This window comes from Ornithorhynchus anatinus, chromosome 7 (genome assembly GCF_004115215.2).
Source record: "Ornithorhynchus anatinus isolate Pmale09 chromosome 7, mOrnAna1.pri.v4, whole genome shotgun sequence".
NCBI classification, from domain to species: domain Eukaryota; kingdom Metazoa; phylum Chordata; class Mammalia; order Monotremata; family Ornithorhynchidae; genus Ornithorhynchus; species Ornithorhynchus anatinus.
In genome coordinates this window covers 55,806,466-55,830,916 of record NC_041734.1, presented here as the reverse complement: position 1 = coordinate 55,830,916, position 24,451 = coordinate 55,806,466, and the positions used below count along the sequence as shown (strand labels likewise).

At 43.5% G+C, this 24,451-nt stretch overlaps 1 protein-coding gene across 1 annotated transcript in view; it reads right to left on the bottom strand.

Moving 5' to 3' along the window:
- Positions 1 to 350: 350 nt before the first annotated feature.
- The window catches only part of SYT6 (synaptotagmin 6), a 63,065-nt gene continuing 38,964 nt past the window's right edge, over positions 351 to 24,451 (bottom strand). The window contains exons 4-7 of the mRNA XM_039912741.1: positions 15,609 to 15,729; positions 9,834 to 10,005; positions 8,984 to 9,134; positions 351 to 1,657 (exon numbers count right to left, since the gene is read on the bottom strand). Coding sequence (XP_039768675.1) covers positions 1,586 to 1,657; positions 8,984 to 9,134; positions 9,834 to 10,005; positions 15,609 to 15,729 — 516 coding nt within the window. The 3' untranslated portion in view covers positions 351 to 1,585. The remainder of the gene's footprint in view (positions 1,658 to 8,983; positions 9,135 to 9,833; positions 10,006 to 15,608; positions 15,730 to 24,451) is intronic.

The following is a 24,451-nucleotide window of genomic DNA, read 5'->3' as shown; positions in this document are numbered from 1 at the left end:
GTTCAAAAGGTTCAAAATGAGTTCCTCTCTGATATGAAGTCTTAGGAATGGAGAACATTGCCATCAGTGATTTCCGCAGGCTCGGCTGCCAGTGATTTCTACGGGCTCCCATTCCATGTAAATCCAGGTTTTACTTTATTTTAGTTGCCATTCCTATAGCATATGGTTTGTATAAAGAATAAGACACAAGGTTGATGAATGGGTTTTATGTATTTATCCTTTTGGGGGACTTCATTTGACTTGTCTCCATCAAGTCATCCTTACAAGGTCCTGGAGGTCAGCCCAGGTCAGTTATGCGGTGGTATAGAAATTAATGTCTAATGTGCCCACTGATGTCATTCAAACTGATATTGACAGAATGGCCTTGGTTTATTGGGAGCAAAATTCATTACTGCATTAATTTGAATCAACATAAATGTGCCATGGTGATACAGAGGAATATCAGTTTTTCAACTGAATTTGGCTTCAAGTAAAGACCTAAAGGAAAACTACTAACACTGAAACAAATAACACTACTTAGCAATATACAGAACTAAATGTGTAAGATGAAAATTACCCAAAAGTCCAGTTGAAATAGGTTAGCTGACTTAGTGCCAATGGAGAAGACAGTTCTTATACAGCTGGAGGGACCAAAGCACCACCTGGAACCTGAAACTTATGGAAGTAGCAAAACTTCAATTTTCAAAAATGAGCATTTTATCTGGGTTTACGTTTTATTATTTTCTGCTTTCTTCAAACAGATGGTGACCCCTCAGGGAAATTAAAAAAATATATTATTTAGAATCCATTTTGTTCATCTGCACTATGCCTCACTTTCTTTGTAATTAGGGAGATTTCCAAAACAGAGTTCTTGTTTTCAAACAAATGTGACCAATAATTGTCAAGATCCAGAGAACATATGGTATATATTGAGTTTCAGCAGAATCATTTCTGAAGAGAGTGTTTTAGTTTCCATGAGGAGCCGACACATCTTTAATTCATGAGAAAAGCAAATTAGGGGCACCCTGCACAACCATCTGAATGCTCAAGAACACTTCGAAGTTGCTGTGAATTCAAAGTTTGTACACGAGTCTGTGAATCTTCCTTCATTTATCACATGGGCAATGTGGCCAAGTGTCACGATTAGCCTAATAAAGACCTTCTCATATATACCATTCCCAAAGGACTCTAAAGCTGTAGCCACAGACCAATTCCATTTTCTTCTCCTGGTGGTTTGAGCTTTGTGGAGGTTTAGAAGAGCTGAAACTTGTCCACTTCCACAGAAAATACTGCTATTTTATACTATATTTTAAAGAACAAAAATCTGGGGTTTCCATCCACCATTTCTTCTTCTTCTGGACAGCAGATCCATAAAAGTGAAAACCACAAAAACATCACCTTGGGAGACAGAAAAGACTAAGACAAATCTGACCACACGACAAGTTTCTCTGCCTGGACCAGCGCAGGAACAGTGAAGACTCTGGAGCAAGTGACTTTCTGTAGCTGCTGCTGTTGTTGCTGCTGCTGAGCAGCCCTGTAGTTAGACTGCAGAACAAGTGCAAAAATAACATTGCTTAGTCCTATTTGTTTTCCACCATTGTGCATCTCACGGTGTTGGAGGTGGTTTCGGAGATGGGCACGATCCCTGGCTGTCAAAGCTTGCAGCTCGGCCCTGCCACTGAAAAGAAGAGAGAGAGCAGTGTGATTCTGGGAACAATGAGGTCTTAGATTTCAGCCTCCAAAAGAACATCTCATTCCATGCATTGAATTCACCTTTCCCAGCTTCTCATAAGCTGCACTGAGTTTTGCTGAAGGCCATGCACAGAAATAAGTAAATAGATTAACAGTTCCCATTTTAGAATTCTCAGTTTGGAGATCCTGGTTTATTGCAGAGATAATTCAATCCCTCTTTATGGTTTTGCTTTTCGTTTCTAATGTGGAGGACTATTTTTGTGGTGGTTGGTTTTAATGATGGAGTACTGCAGAGTACGCCAGCTATTCTTGCAGCCTGGAAATCCGATTATACTAGTAGTGGAAGGCAGCAAGTGGTGTGGGCTCTGATTATTGAAAACCCTTGGTCATGAATTATTAGCAATTTGTCTGGGAGCTGTTAGTTCTTCTCAAAACTAATATTTCTCTAGCTGCGAGCCACTCTTCCCTCTCTGATTTATCCTACTTCATTACATTTGAATGTGCAGAGTTATACATTCCACAGGGACAGTGGGTCAGGGAAGGGTGGTGAGCCTGCCACAGGCTCCAAAACCTAGGAAGTACTCCCTCCCGTCTCATTTCGCGTCTCAAACCCCCTCTCTTCTTCTGCCAAACTAACGAGGACACGTCTTCCCTCGAGAGATGCCTCCCTTACTCATATTGCACTTACTTACTCTAGGCCCTCTTCCCCATGATGGAGGGTGGAGTGTAATGGAGGGGGAGGGATTGGGAAATGGGATTGGAGAGAGGAGATGGCTGTTTTTCAAATGAAAAATCAGATTATGGCAGTGATGAAAAGCAGCGTGGTTTTCCTCTCCTTGGAGGGCCCCGTGGAATAGAAATTCAGGGAGAAGACCATCACAGGCAACATTGTAACCAATGTACTCCCTGTCAGGTCCTCCCCACACAGAGTCAGCTTGGGTGAAGAGGAATCCCTGCTGCCTAGCTGGAAAACCTGCTTTTCCCCTTTCCCACAGTTTCCTGGAGATGCCGAGGACTGTGAAATCAAGCCGTCACTTTGAGTGGTGTCCATTTTCCTGGCCAGGTTCTCTTAAGTCATAATCTCCTTTTGATCCAGTCATCTCTCGGGAAGACCTAGGGATGGCCTAAGGAGACATCTTGCTTACCCCAGCTAAACTGAGCAACAAGCAGTGTGGCACAGAGGGAACGGATGGAAATCTCAGCATCTGGGGAGCAGAGACTCAGAACCAGTAAAACCTGTTATTCCTCTCTGCTAAGAACAACAGATATATCCATTTGACATCTATTGCCCCTCAGAGGACCACCAGCACCCATGCATCAGTATGAGTTTTTCCCAGGCTACCCAGCATCATCAATACAAATAAATGGAAAGTTTCTTGCAATGCCGATGTGCTGTGCAGATCCCAAATCACCACCACCCAACTCAACTATTCCAGAGGAATTGAGGTAGGCTGGGATGCAGACAATCTCAGCTGCCATCAGCACTTTAATAAGAGTAATTTGTGCATTTCCCAGCTGTGGATTCTGGTTTCAGAAAGTACTGATAACAACTGAGTAATCATTTTAGCTCTGAAATTGGTTGTCAGGTTCATCCTTGAACTCTTGGTTCCAAACCAGTGGTACTTACTCCTAACTCCAGATGACAGTCTCTTTGCTTGCAGCATCCACATGAATGAAATCACAATCGAGGGTTTCCCTGCTGAAATATTTTAAATAAATAAATGTCTGGTTGCTAATGGCCAAAAGCGTCTATGGTAAAATCGGACTTACATGTTAACCAGAAGGTGAAAAGGGATTTCTACCCTTTCCTTCAAACACATTTCAGAATTTCTACTTGCTCTGTTTCTCCTTTTGTCTGTAAAAGGTACACTGTAATTTCAGATTTCTCCCAGGGGTAAGATTGCCACTTAAACAACTTGATTGATACGTCAAACTAGAGATAGGAAACTACAGAGACTTCAAGGAACCTTCTATACAGTAAGGTAGAAGTCATACTGGGTTCAATTGTTTGTCTAGGACAAATGGGGAAAATCCCCTGACTCCCTTGCTATTTCCTGATTATCCACATAGAAATAAACACACAGGGGAGTCCATTTTTGTCATCACTGTCAAAACAAACAATGCAAGGAGGATCTTCAAAGAGTACTAGAGAGGGGGCCAGAAGCAGATGCTGACTGGCAACAGAATTATTGTTCAGGGTGATCACATTAGGTGACCCTTCATGATCTTGAAATTATCTTGAAATGGGACACATGTTCCTGAGAAAAATCACTGAAGCTTGACTCTCTCTGATAAGATGCCTCAACGAAGCCAATTGGCCAATCTAAGCACTTGGTATTGAGACTTAATTAACATACTAGAGCTGGAAATGTGCAGACATGGTTAGGAGCATTGATGACAGCTGCCAAAGAAGAGCTCTAGCTGTGATTCAATTAATTTTTATTCATAAACATACCTAATGGAGAAAATGTCTTTTTCCAGTCATTTTTTTTCTTTCTGCAACATCCTTTTAAACCCCAAACAAGAGAGCAAGGGTTATGCCCTTTGCTTTTACTAGAAAAAAATAATCATCATAGCACTATTTATACAGAACTTTTCTTCTGAAAAAGTTGAGTGCTTTATAAATATTATCTCACTCATCTCTCTCTGATTTAGGGAACAAATGCTGTTTCTGCACTTCACAGGTTGGGAACTGGGAATGTTTCTTTTCTTAAGATCTCATAGTAAATGGGAAGGAGACTAGAATTAGACCCAGGAATCTAGGCTGCCCTCATGGTTTATTTCACTTTGCCTTTCATTTTCCCCTCACCCAGAGATAACACATACCTAGATCTTACTTTCTGCCAATTGTGTCAGAGGTACATATTTGTTTTCATGGCATGATTTTTGCATCTAGTTTAATAGCACTACCAAGAAGAAAGACTGCCCCAACCCCAAACCTTAGTAAACACTGCCATGTTTATGGAGCACATGAATATTCAAAAGTGTCTGCTGTGGCAGAAATCTTGCAGGTATATAGGTTGAGTGTACCTGCCACCCATTTCATCATGGGTACTGCTGACTAAGTAAAGACTGGGTGAGAAAGTAGGGAGATGTTAAGGAATCTATAGCTTTGATCATATTAGGTGAAATTAAAAGTTTGTGACCATCAAAAATATTCTAACTCTGCCTTAACCATCAAAATTATGATAACTAAGACATACTCTGTGTGGGAAAATCATTTTTATTTATCTTTACAGTACTCTTGGCTATTATACTATTCAAGGAAAATCACAATAATTTTGCTGTCAGTAACTATTTAAATTATGTTGTTATGAGTTCAATGCTGCATACTCTGTTTAAAATTCACTGTTACAGTAAGTTCCCTGTTCAAATAAGTTACATGTGTATGATGCTAATGAACTACTGATATAGATATGGCTGGAAGCACAATGTCATGGAAGTGCCAGGGGAAAGAATGCAAGGATGGTCGATTTGAAATGGCCAGTGGGTGGCATGAGGCATTGCCACCAAATACTCTGATTATTATAAGCAGAGTACCGTGGCAACCAAAATGGTATGAAAAGTATTTGGAATGAAATACGTACACTCAACTTGGGCTGGGTTTTCTCCAGGTCTCTGAAAGAGATTCCATTACTATTATTATTAGTATTATTGTTATTATTGTTACTAAGAGGAGTCACCCTCCAGGTGGTACCAGTTATGGGGTGCAGTGGGTCTTTTACACAAAAAAATTGTATCATATGTTTAGGAGTGAAATGGGAGGATTCTCCCCCTGGTTCACTGGTGTGTCTCTACAGCCACTATTAGAAGCTCCTGGTCCTCTTTGATTATATGGAAGTGCATCACACTATGTAAACTCCAAAGGGTTATTGCTTCTTATTATCCCAATGGGCCCTTTAGGTGCTTTTTTGCAAGGTACTTCAATTGCCAGAAGTGTAGGAGGAACACTTATAATATGCATCAGTAAAATTCTATACTGCTAAGAAGAACTTGATTTTTCAGCTTCTTGACAGATAGATACTGATGTGAATTGGGCAGAAATATAGGTGGGATGATTGGGATGAAGGGGAGAAAGTTCAGAAGTTGAGTATTAGAAGACAGAATAGAAAACCCACAGATTATGAATCACTGTCATTTAAAAATTTTTTTTAGTTTTTCTGTATTCTTTTATTTCCCTCAAAGTTCAACTCCAATGGTCCTACTTTTAATGAGGTTATGTTCACCTTGAAAGGCAGGGACTGGGAGAACTGAGCCTCCCTGATCTCAGCACTGCTGAACTACCCATCCAACTTGAACCTTCTGGGTTATCACTCTCCAGTGCTTTCTGGCCAGAATCTGATCAGATGACCGATGTTGGGTTAGAGGCAAGCTACTCAGAATTTGTATACAAGAAAGTTACATTAAGAAGAAGCTATGAAGGTCATTTAACCTATTTGCTTGCTTTCCTGTAGGATATACTGAAAATATATCAATCTTATCCCATTCCATGAGATCCATCACCAGGGAAGAAAATTTCCTAACCTCCCTTCAGGACTTTTTCTGACATGACTGGTATAGCAATACATATGTGTATTTTTTACACCCATTCCTGCCGAGTTAGGTTGCAAAAGCAGAAACATGTAAGAGAACTAAGGAAGAATTTTTAATATGAGAGAAAGCCTTCTCATCAATGAAGAACTAAGACAACGGTCTGCAAAGACTCTGCTACAAAAGCCAACAAAAAGCAGAAACTGAAGTATTTGCATGAGAAGTTTTTGCACCTATAACCTTACTCCCTAATGGAAATCTGAATGGCCCCAAAGGGAAGGAAGAAGCTTTACCAATTAAGAGTCCTCTACCAAGTGAGGAAAAATCAATTAGTTTCCTGCCCACATGTTTTTTCCCTATTGGTCTAACTTGCCTGGCAGTTACCTGGATTACCCACTTTCACTGATATGCTTAGTTCTCCTAACACATTTTTTTGCCACATACTTTTGACAGGAAGCAGTGGCAAAATTAGAACACATTCTTCCAGCAATGTGCATCTGTGCAAGTAAAGACATCATGCCTTTTGGAAGAAACAACATGTGCATAGGTTCAGCTTTGGACATGGGGGTAAGTTTCCCTTATGCAAGAATGCAACCCCTGCATTTGTAGGAGAACTGAATGTCCATGGTTTTCTGGTTTTCTGCAAGTGACACTTTAGGTCAAATAATTGAAGTGGACCACACACACAACAGAGAGGGATCTCTCTGCCTTGTGGTTCCAGGCAGATGGGGTGAGGGACTGGGAGGAAGTTACTCTGTTGTTGGTTTTTTTTATGGCATTTGTTAAGTGCTTACTATGTGCCAGGCACTGTACTATGCTCTGGGGTAGATTCAAGGTTGGACAAAGTCCATGTCCCACATGAGGCTTACATTCTTAATCCCCATTTTACAGAGGAGATAACTGAGGCATAGCAAAGTGAAGTGACTTTCCCAAAGGCATACAAGAGATGAGTGGCAGAGCTGGGATTAGAAGTAAGGTCCTTATGACTCCTAGTCCTGTGCTCTATCCGTAAACCAAAAATTTTCTGATAAACCCTGCACAGCTAGCCAGAGACTTACCAGTTCTGAAGCCTAATCGAAATCAGGCAAGCAGGGTTGAAGGAGCTGGCCACCCTGTTGAGGAGAGGGGGCCCTCTTGTCCCTGATACAGTCTCAGTTCATTTCTGCTGCACCAATTTCCCTAGGTTTCAGCCTCCCAACTACTACTGTTAGAATCTGATTCCACAGAAAGGCTCTGGGCCACTGGGGCTTGCTGTCTTGCATTTTTGTCCTAAAGGGATCCAAGAAAGGGCATTTTCTATCAGGAATCTTACTTTTCCTTTATCTGTCTCTGTCGTGAAGCTCAGCCAATGAAACACTTAGGCAACTGGTGTCATTTCACTCTAAGAACTTCATCTGAATAGAAACGGGATTTCCACCCTGGGACTTTACTCCTAGATAGCATAGATTTTAGGACGAGTGCAGATAAAATGGCAATCCTGGGTGTGGCAGAGAAAGGGGGACATAAAGGAGCTGGGGGAAGCCTATTTTTAATCTCTGCATCGGCATGTTCTGCAACCTATGTCCCGCCCCGAGGTTGAATTTCCCACCCATGGGCCATCTTTTTCATGGAGTGGCCTCAAGGAGTTCTGCTCATACGAGTTCTCCTCAAGATGAGCAATAGCACAGGAAGCTTTGTAAAAGGTTCTCAGGACCCAGTGCAGCTGGGCCATCAGTCCAGCAATCACAGGATCTTTCTCACTTCCTAGTGGAAAAAACTATGAGTTGCTTTCCAGTTTCAGCCCTACTGGCCTTTATGCAGGTAACTTCCTACCCTTTGACTTTTTGAGCTCTCCCTCAGCTATTGTTTTCCATTCCTGAAACCAGTGATGGAAATTTCAAAAAGCATTTCTAATAACATCAGCAGCCCCAAGGGTAAGTGAGAAGCAGGGTGGCTCAGGGGATAGTGCAGAGGCCCGAGAGTCAGATGGATCTGGGTTCTAATCCTGGCTCTGCCACTTATCCGCTGTGTGACCTTGGGCAAGTCACAATTTCTCTGTGCCTCACTTCCCTCACCTAGAAAATAGGGATTAAGACTGTGAGACCTATGTGGGACAGGGACTGTGTCCAAACCAATTACTTTGCGTCTACCCCAGTGCTTAGTTCAGTGTCTGGAATATAGTAATCACTTAAGAAATACCACAGTTATTATTAAATACTCCTCCTGCTCCAGTGGTGAAAGGACTTTCCGGGGTGGAGGAGGGCCAGCCAGCCATTGAAGATGACTTCAGGCACACAGCCCGGGATCTTGAGACAAAGTAAAGTGGCAGAGGCAAACAAGAGAAGCAGCGTCGCTCAGTGGAAAGAGCCCAGGCTTGGGAATCAGAGGTCGTGGGTTCTAATCCCCGCTCTGCCACTTGTCACCTGTGTGACTTTGGACAAGTCACTTAACTTCTCTGGGCCTCAGTTACCTCAACTGTAAAACAGGTATGAAGATTGAGCCTCACGTGGGACAACCTGATTACCTTATATCTACACAGCGCTTAGAACAGTGCTTGGCATATAGTAAGCGCTTAACAAATACCATCACTATTATAGAGATGTCTCAGGCTGGGGGACGGGGATGACCATTCCTGGACTTGTTCTTATACCGAGATGAGGTCCAACCAGTTTTGGCTAATTTCCAGCACTGGGTGAAAGATTTATTCCTTGAATCCAAGTAAAAGCTTACTGCCATTCTCAAGCCAGTTCAGCCATGCACAACACATGCGGCCCAGGTGGGGGACAGGACCGGCCACACCCACCTCTTTGAAGGATTTCTTTACCTCTACCAGGGAGTGCCAATGAGCAATTGGTTTCCTCGGGTAGGCCAACATCTCATTCCAGTGGTCCCTTCCCAGGCCTTCGGCATTGATCCCTACTCGGCAGACACCTATAATCTCATTGTGGCCTACTCTGGAAAGGAGACAGAGAATCACAACATTGGTAATCGTGTCAGCTCCCGGTGGGCGAGGGTTAGGTCTTTTTAAATTACTGGAGAACTGCGGTGCTCCTTGCATAAAAGGGAATCCAACAGATGCTAGTCTAAATTTTAAATTCTGAAGACGGTAATTCAACTTGGTTGAAGGAGAAACCGAGATGCTAGTGAGGTTTAGGGCTTTGCTCCACCGAACCAAATTTTCTTGAGCTTGAAATTGGACTTTCAATCTCTCTGGAATCTTTCTAGCTCAAGAGGAACGGGAGAGGCACAGAGCCACAACAGGAAGTATTTAAGTAAAACATCTTTGGAATTATTCTGAATCTCAAATACGGCTTGGGGGTTGGAAATTGCCTTGAATTTGGGATCAAGTCTGTTTATACTTGAGCTTAACTTGGTTCACTGGTCTATTCACTGCTTAAAGAGACTAATATTGCTTGGACTATTTGCAGGAGATGCATAAACTTTTAAAATGACACTTTCTGGGCCCTCTGACCTTGGGTTTCAGAAAGCCTGGAAGTTCTCTTCTAAAGTGTCTGTGCAATACACTTAACCTCTGGGAAGAAGCTTATTTTTTCAAGTTCGAATGACCCCAGGGTTCCTAGAGTCCAGAAGGGGAAAAGCTATGCCAAGTGGAGATTTTTCTCTTTTCCTATCTCTCTAGGGCTGACACCTACCGATCATAATCCATAACGGAGATAAGTAGGCTGACTTGGTCCATGTTCTCTGGTGGAATGTCAAAGATAATTGCCTCATTGTAGGTTGGATTAAGTGTATTCTTCTTTATCGTTGTTTTCTTCTTCTTTAGTCTTCGCCCATCACAGAGCAGAGATACTTTCACGTAAGGATCTGTGAGGGAGAGAAGGTGGAGGGTAGTGGCTCTTTTAAAGCAGATGTTCATGAAACACTGCAGCGAAAGATTGAACACAAGCTCTCCTGCCCCTCTTCAGTACTGCACCGGAGGTTAGGAAGAAATGGCACCACCTTGCATTTCTATAGGACTCTTCTCCAAGGGTCCTCAGCTTTTAAACAAATATGGTCTCTCATTCTCAGAATCCAGGGGTTAAAATTTTTCAGACTTTTACTAGGGAGGAAACCGACAAAATGACTTGCTCAGGGTCAAAATGAGAATTGGTGGGGGAATCAGAAGTCTTGATTCCTAGCCCCGTGTTCTTCTAGCTCACATTGCTTACTAGGCCCAAGAGAGTAGGTAAACTGAATAAAGTTACTTGGTTCCTTTCACCTACTTGGATTCCTGTCCTCTGGGGTTTCTGCCAACATCATTAACCAACGGATTTTAGTTGAGAGGTATAAATAGAACACATTTAAGCCTAACATTGGAATGAAATGAACAGAAACAATCGGGGAACTCTTTCTGTCCCCTAGCGGACAGCATAATTATGGGGCTCATTGTCCCTTGGAGAAAAGAGATGAAAAAGCCTGTTCTCATCTTCCCTGGAAGTCTCTCCTGGCCCCTAAAGAGGTGGTTGAATGGTGGGCAGTGGGAAGTTTGACTGACAAATGCACGATTCAAGGCAGTCTGAGCATCTTCCTTCCTAATGATCATCACCACTTCCAGCCTGCCTCTCCTTCCCCAAGTCACTCATTAGTTCTTCATAATGATATTCCAGAAACATCTGATCCTTGAAATTTTCTTTGCAGCCAAATGAAGGAATCTATTGTGCCTTTCCACACAGGTGTCTGTGTCACCTTCCTAATTATTGTTTATATTCTGCAGCACAGGAAACAGGGGAGCGACATATATGATAACAGCTTTTAAGAAGCAGATGTCCTGAAACACCTTTTTTAGAAACTGGGATGCACATTAGATCGGGAAGTCCACTGCTCAGCTAGTCCTCCTGAGACTTGAAATCTAGGCCTTTGATTTTGTTGCTCATTAATATTCCACTCCCAAATACTCCAATTTTCACTTTTCCCCAAGGAACCATTCGATTAGGGGACTGAGTGCAAATCTCCAATAAAAAATGAGGGCGGGAACTGCAATCAATCAATGGTATTTACTGAGAATTGCTGTGTGCAGAGAACTATACTAAACACTTAGGAAAGTATAGTACTATACAGTTGGTAGACACGATTCCTGCCCACGAAGAGCTCACAGCCTACGGGGGCAGACAGACAAAATAAATTAAAGAGAGGGGAGTTAGTAGAGTATAAGGAGTGCCAACTAGGAACATATTTCTGATCAGAAAGCATGTATCCTTAAAGACATTTCCATAAAGTTTTACTTACAACTTTGCAGTGGCAGATATTTTTTTAAGTCAGGAAAACCTAACCTGAGGAGAGCAGGCTACAGTGAAGAAGCTGCTGAACGGCCCTGTGGTTGTCCACCTGGAAAGTTTTGATGGCAGAGGAGAGACTAGGAGAATGGAATCTTGATTAAAGGGATTGAGCCCAGCAGCTCTGACAACTGAAGAAGGTAGAATGAATATTCTCTGACTCAACAGGCTCTGGCCCCTTACAAGACCTCCTGCCCAGTGTCCCGGGCCAGGCCTTCTTTCTTGCAGAGCAGACCTAGCCCCAGCTCTGTTCCAGCCTTCATTCAGTAGCCTGGAGCAGCTCAATTTATCAGGGGAGGAGCAGTTCATCTTAGTGGAGTGTGCCCAGCACTGAGAATCAAGAGAAGTGGGTTCTAATCCCAGCTCAGCCAGTGGCCAAATGTGTCATCTGCCACTGTGTCATAAGTCACTTAACTTCTCTAGGCCTCAGTTTCCTCATCTGTAAAAGGAGCATAAAAATAGACTGCGAGCTTTGTAAGGAGCAGAGATTGTGTCTGATCTCCTAACTTTGAATCTACCCGGCTGTTTAGCATCTTGTATGTGCTTAATAAATGCAATAATAATAAGGATTACCCAAATCACACTGCCAAGTTTCTGCAGGCTTGAGGTTCCTTAGTCCTGTCTGAGTCACTCCCCACTGCCAGCCTTACCCTCTCCTCCTTTGCTTTCCCACAGTCCAAAACAAAAGCAAGGGGCCAACGTATAGTGCTGATTTTCTGTCTGGCAGTAACTGAGAAACTTCTCCACGTCTGTAGAAATGAAGCGGAGACATGACTTTTTTTATGCCTGCTATGGGAAAGTGGCTGAGAACTATCTTGCTAGTTGAGGATGATCCATTGTGATGGCCCTCGCCCCCAGAGATAACTCCTGCCAATGAACAGAAATCCCAGCCTCACAGAGAGAGATATGGGCATTGAACAAGCTGTTTATCGCAATCAGATAGACAGGGAAAAACCTGAGTGTGTCTTAAAGTGCGGAGTGATTAGAAGGCCTTTGTGGCAGGGCTGGATTTATCCGCCTTATCAATAGCTCTTTGCTACACCCAAGTTTCCTGTTTTCTTTGTGGAAGCAGTAATTTATGTGACTCTCGGGATTTAGTGAGTGATACGTGGGCCTCTTTTAGGGCTGTTTTTTTCTACTCAGGGCAAGGGGAGCAAGAACAATCCCATTATCAAAAGTCCATGTCAGAGGAATTGACACTGACACATCACTCTAATAGTAAAATCAAATCTCAGCATTTTGCTTATCTCAGTCTTTCTAGGGGACAAAATCTTGATTCTCTTGCCCAGTAACAAAGGCATCCAACCTTCAGGGAAGTTCAAACCCAAGTGGAAGAGCAGTGTTTAGTATCCTCTTTTTGCAGACTGACATTTTTGTGGCAAAAATTCCAATTCCTATAAAGAGATTGGAGCAATATTTTAAGAATCAAACAAATTGAACCCCAGAGGCTTAGTAAAAGAATAAGGTGGGAAGAAAAGACAACTTCATAAACAAAACAAAACCCTTCAGATTTGGAACTGATTTCATGGGATTTTTTTATTTTTTATTTGTGTCAATTCTGCACCAATTTAAATTAAGGAAGATGATTTAAAGATTTATGCATCAAAACTCTATTTCCCTGACTAGTTTCAACAGCCTGTGGTTAATTTTGATAGTGAAATTAAATATTCATTATGTGTATTTTGTGGAAGTAATTTCAGTCTCCAAGGGTTTTTGGGACATGGAGAGGGTTAAATTCCAAGTCTAACTTTTAAAAGCACAATAAATAGAATGGGCAATGGGAGAAGAATTGGAACCATCGTTTTTCTGCCTAAATCAGGGGCAGAGTTTGGCAAGCTGCCTTGGAAGTGTGAGCACAGTACAGAGAAGAGACAATGGAGACCGCTGCAAAATCACGGACTGATTCAACACACAATAAATACTTACCACTACTAAGCTGCCTTTCTATGAAAACCACAATTTTCAGGGCCTACCTCATTTCCTTTCAAAGGCATTAGGCTATTCCTGGACAAAGATAGGGTCAGTTGGACTGTTCTTTCTTAATTATGTCTGAGATGGTATTAAACAATTTTCTTGTACGATGCAAACCACTTTGCACCTATTTGCCCTTAAGGGGTAGTGAAGACCCAAAGGGAATTCTCAGTTCCATCCCAAATCAGAGGCCTCTCTTGGCTTCATTGTATTCCTCTATCAAAGAAGAGACTTATTGCTTAGGCAGAATGAGAGAGGGAGACTGAGAAAACCAAAGATAAACAGCGAAGCCTAGTGAAAAGACCTTGGGCCTGAGAGTCTATAGACCTGGGTTCTAATTCAGCTTACTGCGTGACCTTGGGCAAGTCACTTAACTTCTCTAAGCCTCAATTTCCTCATCTATAAAATGGGGATCAAATACCTATTCTTAGATTGTGAGCCCCCTGAAAGAGAGGGACCATGTCTAATTCCTATCTGGGTATTCTCTCTGTTCACAGTAAGTGCTTAATAAATATGATTACTACTGTTACTTTGAGTGTGGGTCCCATGTGGGACAGGGACCGTATCTGATCTGATTGTATTGTATCTACTTCAGGGTTTTGTAAAACATTTGGCATATGTGCTTAACAAATACCACAATTATTATTATTATTATATTTGGAGAAAGCTATTTATTATGTGGCAGCTCAGAGGAACCTTCCACCTCCATTTACCACATTCTAATCCTCTATTCTGAAAAACCTGGATGTGGAAAGGAAACCCAAATGGTGACTACTCTGGTGATGACCAAGGAGACAAAATTTCTGCCTTTCCTAGTTAGTCCTGGCTGATTTCTTACTGATTGCTCCTTAGAGACCTTCTGAGAATCAGTCAATCAATCAGTTGTATTTATTGAGCATCTACTGTGTGCCGAGCACTATACTAAGCACTTGGGAGAGTATGACATAACAATACAGCAGGGTTGGTAGACACATTCCTTGCCCACAACCGATTACAGTCTAGAGGGGGAGACAGGCATTAATGTAAGTAATTCAATTACAGATATGTACATAAGTGCTGTGGAGTTGCTGGGGTGGTGAATGAAGGGAGCAAATCAGGGTGATGCAGAAGGGAGTGGGAGAAGAGGAAATGAGGGCTTAGGGAAGGCCTCTTGGCAGAGATGTGCCTTCAATAATGCTTTGAAAGTGGGAAGAGTAATTTTCTATTGGATATGAAGAGGGAGGCTGTTCCAGGCCAGAGCCAGGACAAGGGCGAAAGGTCAAGGGTCAGATAGAAGTGATAGAGGTGCAGTGAGTAGGTTGTAGTAGGAGAGTAGTGAGGTAGGTGGGGGCAAGTTGATTGCTTTAAAGCACTTAATCATTTACCATTGGGTAAGAAGTTTCTGTTTGATGTGGAGATGGATGGATGAACTCCTGGAGTTCTCAAGGAGGGGGGAAACATGGTCTGAACATTTTTGTAGAAAAATGATTTGGGCAGCAGAGTGAAGTATGGGCTGGAATGGGATAGGACAGGAGGCAGGGAAGTCAGCAAGTAGGCTGATACATTAATCAAGGCGGGATAGGATAAGTGCTCAGATTAATGGGGTAGCTGTTTGGATGGAGAGGAAAGAGCGGATTTTAGTGACACTTTGGGGGTTGAACCAACAGGATTTATTGATAGATTGAATACACTGGGTTGAAAGAGAGATAGTCAGTGATAACGCCAAGGCTATGGGCTTGTGAGACAGGAAGGATGGTAGTACCATCTACAGTGATGGGTAAACCACAAGGAGGACAGGGTTTGGATAGGAAGACAAATTCTGTTTTGGACATGTTAAGTTTGAGGTGATGGTAGGACACTCAAGTAGAGATGTCCTGAAGGCAGGAGGAAATGTGAGATTGAACCAAGTGTCCAGGGAGGCCTAATTCAGTTGTTTTAAAACAGAGTTGCCTTTGGGTAGCTAGGTGGGTTTAGGTCTGTAAATACACATGCAAAAATCTATAAGCAGAACTTCCTTCATGCCCCAGATTTACAGAAAATCCCCTCCCCTTTGCCACCTCCTCATTCCTTCTTCCATATCCACCCTCTATAATCACTGTCTGTCTTCCTTTTTATGCCCAGGTGAACATGACTCCTGATATCATAAGTAACATGAGTGGGTGAAGGCAGAAGGAACAAAATTTAAAAAGGCAGTGAGACTCAAACCTGAGTAGCCTGTGATGTCCATAGCTTTGAGGTTCCGACACTTAATCACAGTAAGGGTGAGGCGACCTGCAGTTGGTAGATAGCAGAGGGAGAACATGATTTCTCCCAGATCCACACTTTCCTGAAATATAACAAAAAACACTGGATCAGGGCTAGAGCAAGCACTAGGCAAACCCCCATTTTCCCCTTTCATCTTTCTGGAAACTCATTATTTATCATTAACTTCTTGCTTCCCACCAATCTCTTATCTACCACAGACACTCTGTGTATAACTCTTACCTCCTAAAACTTTCCCTCTTTCCTTGTTTATATTAATGTCTGCCTCTTCCGCTAGACTGTAAGAGAAGCAGCATGGCCTAATGGAAAAACCATGGGCCTGGGAGTCTGAGGATCTGGGTTCTAATCCCAGCTGCACTACTTGTATGTATTTAACTTCTCTGTGCCTCAGTTACCTCAACTATAAAATAGGGATTAAGACTGTGAGCCCTATGAGGGACAGGGAGTGTGTCCAAACTGATTAGTTTATATTTACCCCAGGGCTTAGTACAGTACTTGGCATAGAGTAAGCACTTAACAAATACCATAAAAAAATGTTCATGGTGAACAGAGAACATGTCTACAAACTCTTTACTCTCCCAAACACTTAGTACAGTGCTCTGCACACAGTAAACACTCAATTAATACCATTGATGGACAAATTTATTCTCCAAATGCATTGAAACCACCCAACTTGCAGTCCTTGAGAATGGAGAAAGAGGGAAGTAACTCTCCACATGGCTATGGCATTGTTGACGCATTCTCTGCTATCCAGAATTCTGATGGTATTTCTTTAACTCTGACCCCTTCATAAATCCTGTAATAGTGAGTACAAGTATTTTCCAAATGCTTACTGTGGGTAAAGCACTGTTAAGTGCTGAGGTAGGTACACTACGAGCAATTGGACCCAATTCCTTTCCCACATGGACCTCACAGTCTAGGTATGAGGGAAAAAAGATATTGAATCCTCATTTTAAAGATAAGAAAACAGGCCCAGAGAAGTTAAGTGATTTGCCCCAAATCATACAGCAGGCAAGCGGCAGAGGTGGTATTAGAACCCAAGCTCTCTGACCCCCGGTTCCGTGTTTCCTCCATTAGGCCATGCTGCCTGGTGAAACCAATCCACAAGCAGATGTCCAGCCTTCCCCTTGAGGGGCAGAATTACATGGGTGCCCAGGCTCAAGTTCCAGGAGAAAACTTCAGAGATTGCCTTTGTTTAGGGAGGCCGTCTTTGGGTCTAGATGCCTTCCCGTGAGGTCCCTTGTCTGGGGGAGGAGCAGTTGTAATAAATCTCAATGTTCCAGACTTTCTGCTTGAGAAGGAAATCACAGAGACCACGGCAATGCAAGAACTTCAATTCCCTAAAACTTTTCTGGGCCCAGTCTTGGAGTAGAACCTGGGGGGTAAGGGTTAGCATGGATCTTGCTCATCAGACCTGGCTATTTCTTGCTGGTAACCTCTTACCTTTCCTAGCAGATCCAGCCAGTAGGCCAAGGCTCAAGAACAGATATTCAAGGCTTCAGAAATATTGCTCTCAGCCTTTACGGCCTCCAGTCCTGAAGGTTCTGCCAGCTCCTGCCTCTATCCTCCTCTACCATCTCCCTGACTGCTCTCCTCTAGGTGGCACTGGCCCCTTCCCTTTGGTTCACCTCCTACAGTCTCTTCATCATTCCCCCAGCTGATTGAATCACCCAGGGCAGACACAGGCAGGTTCGTGGGCATTCATGGGAGGGCTAGGTCATGAATCCAATTGCCATTCTGATATAATATGCAAAACCGAAGCTCAGGATCCCCCTGCTGAGAGCAAATCCTGCTCTGACCAGCTGGTATTCCAGCATAGAGGGCCCAGAGAATTCAGTGGGCACTAAGCAGAAAGCATATTCGTGCCCATTTTCCTTCCCTCCCCCGACAGAATAGTAATAATAATAATGATAATGTTGGTATTTGTTAAGAGCTTACTGTGTGCCGAGCACTGTTCTAAGCACTGGGGTAGATACAGGGTAATCAGATTGTCCCACGTGAGGCTCACAGTTAACCCCCATTTTACAGATGAGGTAACTGAGGCACAGAGAACTAAAGTGACTTGCCCACAGTCACACAGCTGACAAGTGGCAGCGCCGGGATTCGAACTCATGATCTCTGACTCCCAAGCCCGTGATCTTTCCACTGAGCCACGCTGCTTCTGAAGCATCAGAAGGGGGTATGCATGAGTTTAGGTTGGGAAAAAAGTACATTTCAAAGTGCTATTCAGATTCTACCATACCTCTCTTTTCCCAACAACCCGCTCTAATGAAGGAATGGAGAAAGGGGCCATGCCCCTAGAGAACCAGAGTCATGTTGGCTTTGTTAGAGACTCCGAGCGCTATCATCTCTGAACGGTCTGACTGTTTTTGGCATTGTTTACAGATGTGTTGGTCCCTGAGTACTGCCTCCAAGATTCCGAGACTACCCTGGGTCTGCCTGAACTAGTTCCTGAGGATAATTTCCACCAGGGAGAAACAAATCCTGAGTGGCAGACACCCCTTGCTTCATGAAAGCCTCTTCCCCTCCAGTCATAGAAGGACTTCAGGGTCTAGAGATGGGGTAGTAGATTCCATGAAAAAAACTGCTTAACTGCCACTTTTCTGCAACAATCCTAAGAGAAGTTCCACTGTGACATAGCTTTAATTAGACATCACTCCCACACTCTGCATCAGTAATCATATTTGATTCATTTCTTATCCAAGGACTCAGGCAGATTCACGCCAAGTTAGCTATTCATGACTCTGTGTAAGTGGACAGGATACTGCTACCTCAAACATGAAGGCAGCCAGAGGAAGCCACTATTCGTTTTAGGAATATAAATAATCTCGTTCTAAGTAAATAAGAAGGAGGCTAAATAACCCAGAAAGTCAACATTTCCTGATAGGCCACTTTCTCACCCCAGAAAGTCTTTAGTATCATTTTTAAATCGTTCTACCCTTCTGGCCCTAAAACCTCTGACTTTCTGTCTTATAGATGTTTCTGCTTAATAACTCTCTGCAGGATTCCTTACCACACTAGCCTCTTTTTCCAGAAAGTTTCAATCTACCCAAATTCTGTGTTCTCTTGGTCTGTTCACCATCCTTTTATTCTGGAAGCAGCATGGCTCAGTGGAAAAGAGCCTGGGCTTCGGAGTCAGAGGTCATGAGTTCGATTCCCGGCTCTGCCACTTGTCAGCTGTGTGACTTTGGGCAAGTCACTTAACTTCTCGGTGCCTCAGTTACCTCATCTGTAAAATGGGGATTAACTGTGAGGCTCATGTGGGACAACCTGATTACCCTGTATTTACCCCAGCACTTAGAACAGTGCTCTGCACATAGTAAGCGCTTAACAAATACCAACATTATTAATTAGACTTGTTCTAGATGCTTTACTTTAATAAGAGCAAGCATTACAGAGGCTACATGGCATCACATCAGATCACTGCCTTTGTCTTTTACCTGGCTTCTGGAGTAGGCTGCTTCAGGACTGACTACCAGCTGGTAATTAGTTCCCCAGACCTGGAGTGGTGACTTGGGAACAGAAATCAGCTTTATATTCTTGGCTCTCCTGCTCTATCTTCTATTTTCCTGCTCTCTACTACACCCAGACCGCACACTTCACTCCTCTAGTGCCAACTTACTCTCTGTACCTCAATCTTGTCTATTTGGCCACTGATCTCTCGCCCACATCCTGCCTTTGGCCTGGAATGCCCTCCCTCTTCATATCCAACAGACAACTATTCTCCCCACCTTCAAAGCCTTACTGAAGGCACATTTCCTCTGAGAGGCCTCCTCTGACTAAGCCCTTGTTTCCTCTTCTCCCACTCCCTTCTGCATCACCTTGATTTGCTTCCTTTATTCACCGCCCCTTCACTCCCTCAGCACTTACGTACATATCCATGATTTATTTATATTGTCTGTCTCCCCCTCTACACTGTAAAGTCGTTGTGTTATATTGTACTCTCCCAAGTGCTTAATACAGTCCTTTGCACACAGTAAGTGGTCAATAAATTTGATTGATTCATTGGTTGATTGGCCGGCTAAGGGTGTAGAACAGGAGCTGTTTAGGAGGATATATGTTACTCAGAGCAAGGACTGGGTCTCTGTGCCCTTTCCCTTGGAAATCCTTAAGCATATTGTGTGCAAAGAGGAGCACCCAGTTATGCGGCAAAAAACAGAAACACTTTCATGCATAGGTTGGCCACTCTATCATCAGAACATCAAGCCTTTTACTGGACTTCTGAGTGTCCCAGCATGGTTATTCACTTGCTCTCCTCTGACTCAACAAAAATAATTTGGTTAAATGCTCTTTGACATAATGAACATGGATAACTGGTCTCAAGAAAAGCAGGCTCTCCAAATGAAAAAAGGTAGAAATGTAGACATCTCATGCTATCTCACACAAACTGAATGTATTCACCATCCTAGCTGGTGTGTTTTTGTGGGTGATGAACTCAACAGGTTACAGCTTCCCTTGTGCCCTATCCTATTTACAAAGACTCTTCTCTGAGTAGCTAAAATATTGTCACAGAATTCTGTGACCTAAGCAGCATGCTGACCAATGAGACAGTGTTAGACAAGAAAGTGGAATATTGAATCAAGAAGGCCAGCATATCCTTTGGGAAACTATCAAACAGAATTTGGTTGCATTGTGGTAACAGGCTTCGGGACAAATTCAAAATCTACAGAGCTGTAGCGGTGTCCAACCTCGTCTCCAGGTCTGAGACTTGGACTCTGCACAGGGGTCACAATGTCATTTATGGGCTATTCTCAACATCAAATGCCAAGACAGGATCACAAACAGTGAAGTTCTGGAAAAAAGCCTGTCTCCTAACATTACATACATGCTCATCTCAACCCACCTGTGTTGGGTGGGAACCATGAGAAGAAGCTACAACAGCAGAATACCCAAACAGCTACAACAGGGAGAACTGAAATTGGGAAACCAAGAGTAAGGAGGATAGAAGAAATGTTTTAAGGACATAGTAACACAGAGCCTCAGATTTTGCTACTTCCCAGCTTAAAACTAGGAATCAAATGCCAAGGCTAGACCAGGATGATCCACTCCTATTAAGAAATGAACGACTCTTTTTGAGAAAAGGCTTTGGAAAGAGCAAGAGACAAGAAGACAGAAGAGAAAGCAGACCTGAGTGCTGCCAACATCAAACCTGGTAACACAATGAGGGACGGCCATTTTGTGCTCAAAATCTTGCTGGGACTGTGGGTTCTGCATTGGCCTTTTCAGTGTCTCTCTCTCTCACCCACACGCACACACTCATAGGTGAATTTCACTATCAGTGGCTTCTTTGAATATAAAGGGCATAATATTATATTATTACTTGCCCCATTGAAAAACATCAGTGGAAAATGATCATTTTCCAACTTTGGGGTTCACACAGAGGGAATTCTGATCCTTCCCTCCTTCTGAAAAAAGCCCTTCTGATAACTTAATCATGAAGTTGGTTGTCTATATCTCCCATTATCAGCCAGCAAATGGCCTTTCCACTTTTAAGTAAGCCACAACCAACAAAAATCAACTGTTTGGCCAGGAGGAGCATTATGACAGGGCAGAAGAGATATCAAAGTTAGACCACAGAGTGAAATTCTCTGTTTGGCTCCGGCTCTCCCAGTGCCTTATGGACCACTCCACTCTTGGAATCAGGGACAAGTGCTGTTTCAGCCACCCTTGTTTTTCAGGATGAGTTTGAGTGAAGGCTGACATTAGCTCCATCAGGCTTGGATGGGGTTTGGTTTCTTCCTGGCTTCTTGGACCACTAGGCCCTCGGGTTTTCTGCAGGGTGTGTGGAGGTGTTTTTTGTTTTAAGAGGGGTGTGGCTGTGTGATACCTTGGGCTTTGTGTTTCGAGCCCTGGATATGTAGAATTCATTTCGTGCTCTGCATCTGCTGCCGTAGCGTTCTCCCTCAAATGTTTCCACCCCGAGGGTTTGCAGCTTTATGAATAAATGATAACCTGGAAAGAGGTGTCTTAAGTGATGCTCTAATAAACTCCAGCTCTGTTGACTCCCGCAGGGGTGAAGAGCTCTGAAAAGTCTGGCGAGAGCCCTCAAGGATGAGAAGGTACCATGCCTGCTGACTGTTGACGTTGGAGAGCGTTTCCGTGGTTGGGCTCAGTTCTGGCCGACTAGTCAAGAGATGAAGCCAATCAGCAGGAGGCAAGGCAAGTCTTCTATCTCAGCTTCTCCAGGGAAACAGACGGCTTTATTTAGGAAAATTTTCCTGTGAATGTGACCTTGAAAAGAGGCTGGGTGTATCATCTGTACCGTTACTTTTGGGCAAATACCTATGAGTCAGAATCACCAGATTTCTTTCCCAAAGTGGGTGGGTGGGAGGGACAAGTTTCAGTATTTTTTAGTAAGATGAGAACAAGGTCACAAAGACTGAGCAGGGCCAAAAAACCCAACCATAAGGGGCAAAGGGGAAGGAGAGAGGGAGGAAGGAAAAGAGGAAGAGAGAAAGAAAGGAAGAGAAAGAGAGAGGGGAGAGGGAGATATTCCAGGAAGAGAAAGTAGGTAGCAGAGTTGGTAGGTTAGCCTAGAGTCAGCCCTCTCACTGACCATCTTTATTGAAAAGAGAAAAAGGGAGTAAGAAGCACACGAATGAAGTTAACAATTAAGAATCCATCTTCATTTCCTGCTCTAAATTGCCATGCAGCGAGGCTGTCAGGCAACTCATGAGCTCCATTAGGGAGGGAATGGATGTCTCAGTGGGTCAGATGTGAACTCTTCTTCCATCTGTGCATGAACTGTGGGAGCTGAGTATCTGGGGGTAAGAGGGGCCATGGCCCAGGGGAGTGAAGTCCACATCTCCTCTTGTGACCCCACTGAGGAATCAAACAGAATGACCTTAACTGGGAACAGTTGTCCCTGCGAGAGTCCAACAGTCAGGGTCTTCTTTGGGGCATTAACACCAGGCTCCAGGACAGCTGACTGTAGGTTTCTCATTTCTGCCTCCTCTTTTCCATATGTTCTGCCTGTATTCCTCAAACCTTACCTACTTCAGTGAATCCTCGGGCTAATGGGTGCCTGGCATCCTTTGCCCAAGACATAATTGAGTCTGGAAAGAGCCAGGGGAAATCCACAGCCTTGGGGCTGGCTAGCTCAGCAAATGGCCAAGTGGTGACCCCTCCAGTTGTGAGGGCAGGAGGGTGGGATAAAGTGAGCAACCCCAGGCTGCTCTGGGAAGAAGCCCAAAGGAATTTCTGCGACTCAGGTCAGCTCTCAGATCTATGCAGAGTGCTGAGACTCATATGCCTAGACTCAGCTGGAGAGTTGAGAAGTCCCAAGCTTGAGGCTATCCAGTGAAAGCACTTAGTACAGTGCTCTGCATAAGGTAAGGGCTCAATAAATATGACTGTCTGACTGAAAAAGGCCCCTCTGCTTCCGATCAGAGTTACCTGGGCAGTCAATAGTGACAGCAGACCTATCTCCATCGTTTTCACACGTAGGATCCCATAAACTCTGAAGAAGAAACCACTGGGGTTTGCAGTATTTAAGAGTCTCCCAGTCCTCAAATAATAGAGACAAATTGATGGTGTCAGGAGTATTACAGATTGCGAGAATATCCATCTGTTGCTCACTCAAATCTCCCCTGTACCAGCACACTGGTCTCAGGCTGTCATATCTCAGGAAGAGTGCCTGTTATGTCATCATCTCACTAAGTGCTAAATTGCTCAAAAGGACAGTGCTGTGTGGGAGAGAGAGAAGGGAGGAAGGCAGGTTGGGGGAGAATCATCAGCTTGGAAGGTCTTACCCCTTGAAACAGCAAAGATGAACAGCTCCTGCCTATTTCTGACACGCTTAAGGATAGTGAAAGGCTTCACTGATCAGGGTAAAGCCCCTTTCTTCACTCTCCTATTCTCTCCTCCCTACCCTGTCTGCTCCATCCCCACAGGGAGAAGAGAAGAATCTCATATTCATTGAAATTCCATTTATGGTGCTATTACTACTATTATTATTGTTATATATATTAAGCACTTACTATTTCCCAAACACTGTTCTGGGGTAGATACAAGGTTATCAGGTTAGACACAGACCCTGACCCATATGGGGCTCATAGTCTAGGTGGGAGGGAGTAGGGTTTAATATCATTTTACAGATGAAGAAACTGAGGCACAGAGAAGTCAAGTGACTTGTCCAATGTCACATAGCAGACAAAGGTCAGAGGCAGAATTCAAACCCAGGTCCCCTGATCCCAGGCCCATGCTCTTTCCATTAGGCCGCAGTGCTGTGTAAAGAGGATGATTTTCCATTGACTGTTGGAGATTGTTTTTCCTTGCTGCTACTTTCCTTCTCTTACCAAGTGTTTGCTTTTTTCCTGCAACACCTCTGGTTAGAAGGAAAATGGCACTTTCCAGTTTACTCCTATCTTTATCGAGGTAGGGTGGGAAGTGGATGTCTGAACGGAGGGGACTCCATGGTCCATCCTTGGAATCCCATGACAGTAAGGTCCTTCAAGAGGTCATTTCATCTATCTGCTTTGGAGGTGGACTACACACAATACCCTCCCCCAACCTCCCAGTAATCCCTCAACCATTCACTGTTCAATGTGTTCCAGTATCTCCCAACCCTGTCGGGAATTTCTTCTTATCAACTAACTTAAATCCAGTCTGCTGCTGCATAATGCCATTCCCTGTAGGACTGCCTCAGAAGAGTCAGAAAGGCACTAATAGCCTGTATAATATCCTTACAGGTTGTTATTAGGTCTCCCATCCATCTCTCCAGGCTGAATGAGCTCAGTTTCTTTGGCTTTCCAAACCTGTTAATTATCCTTGCACGATTTCTCTAG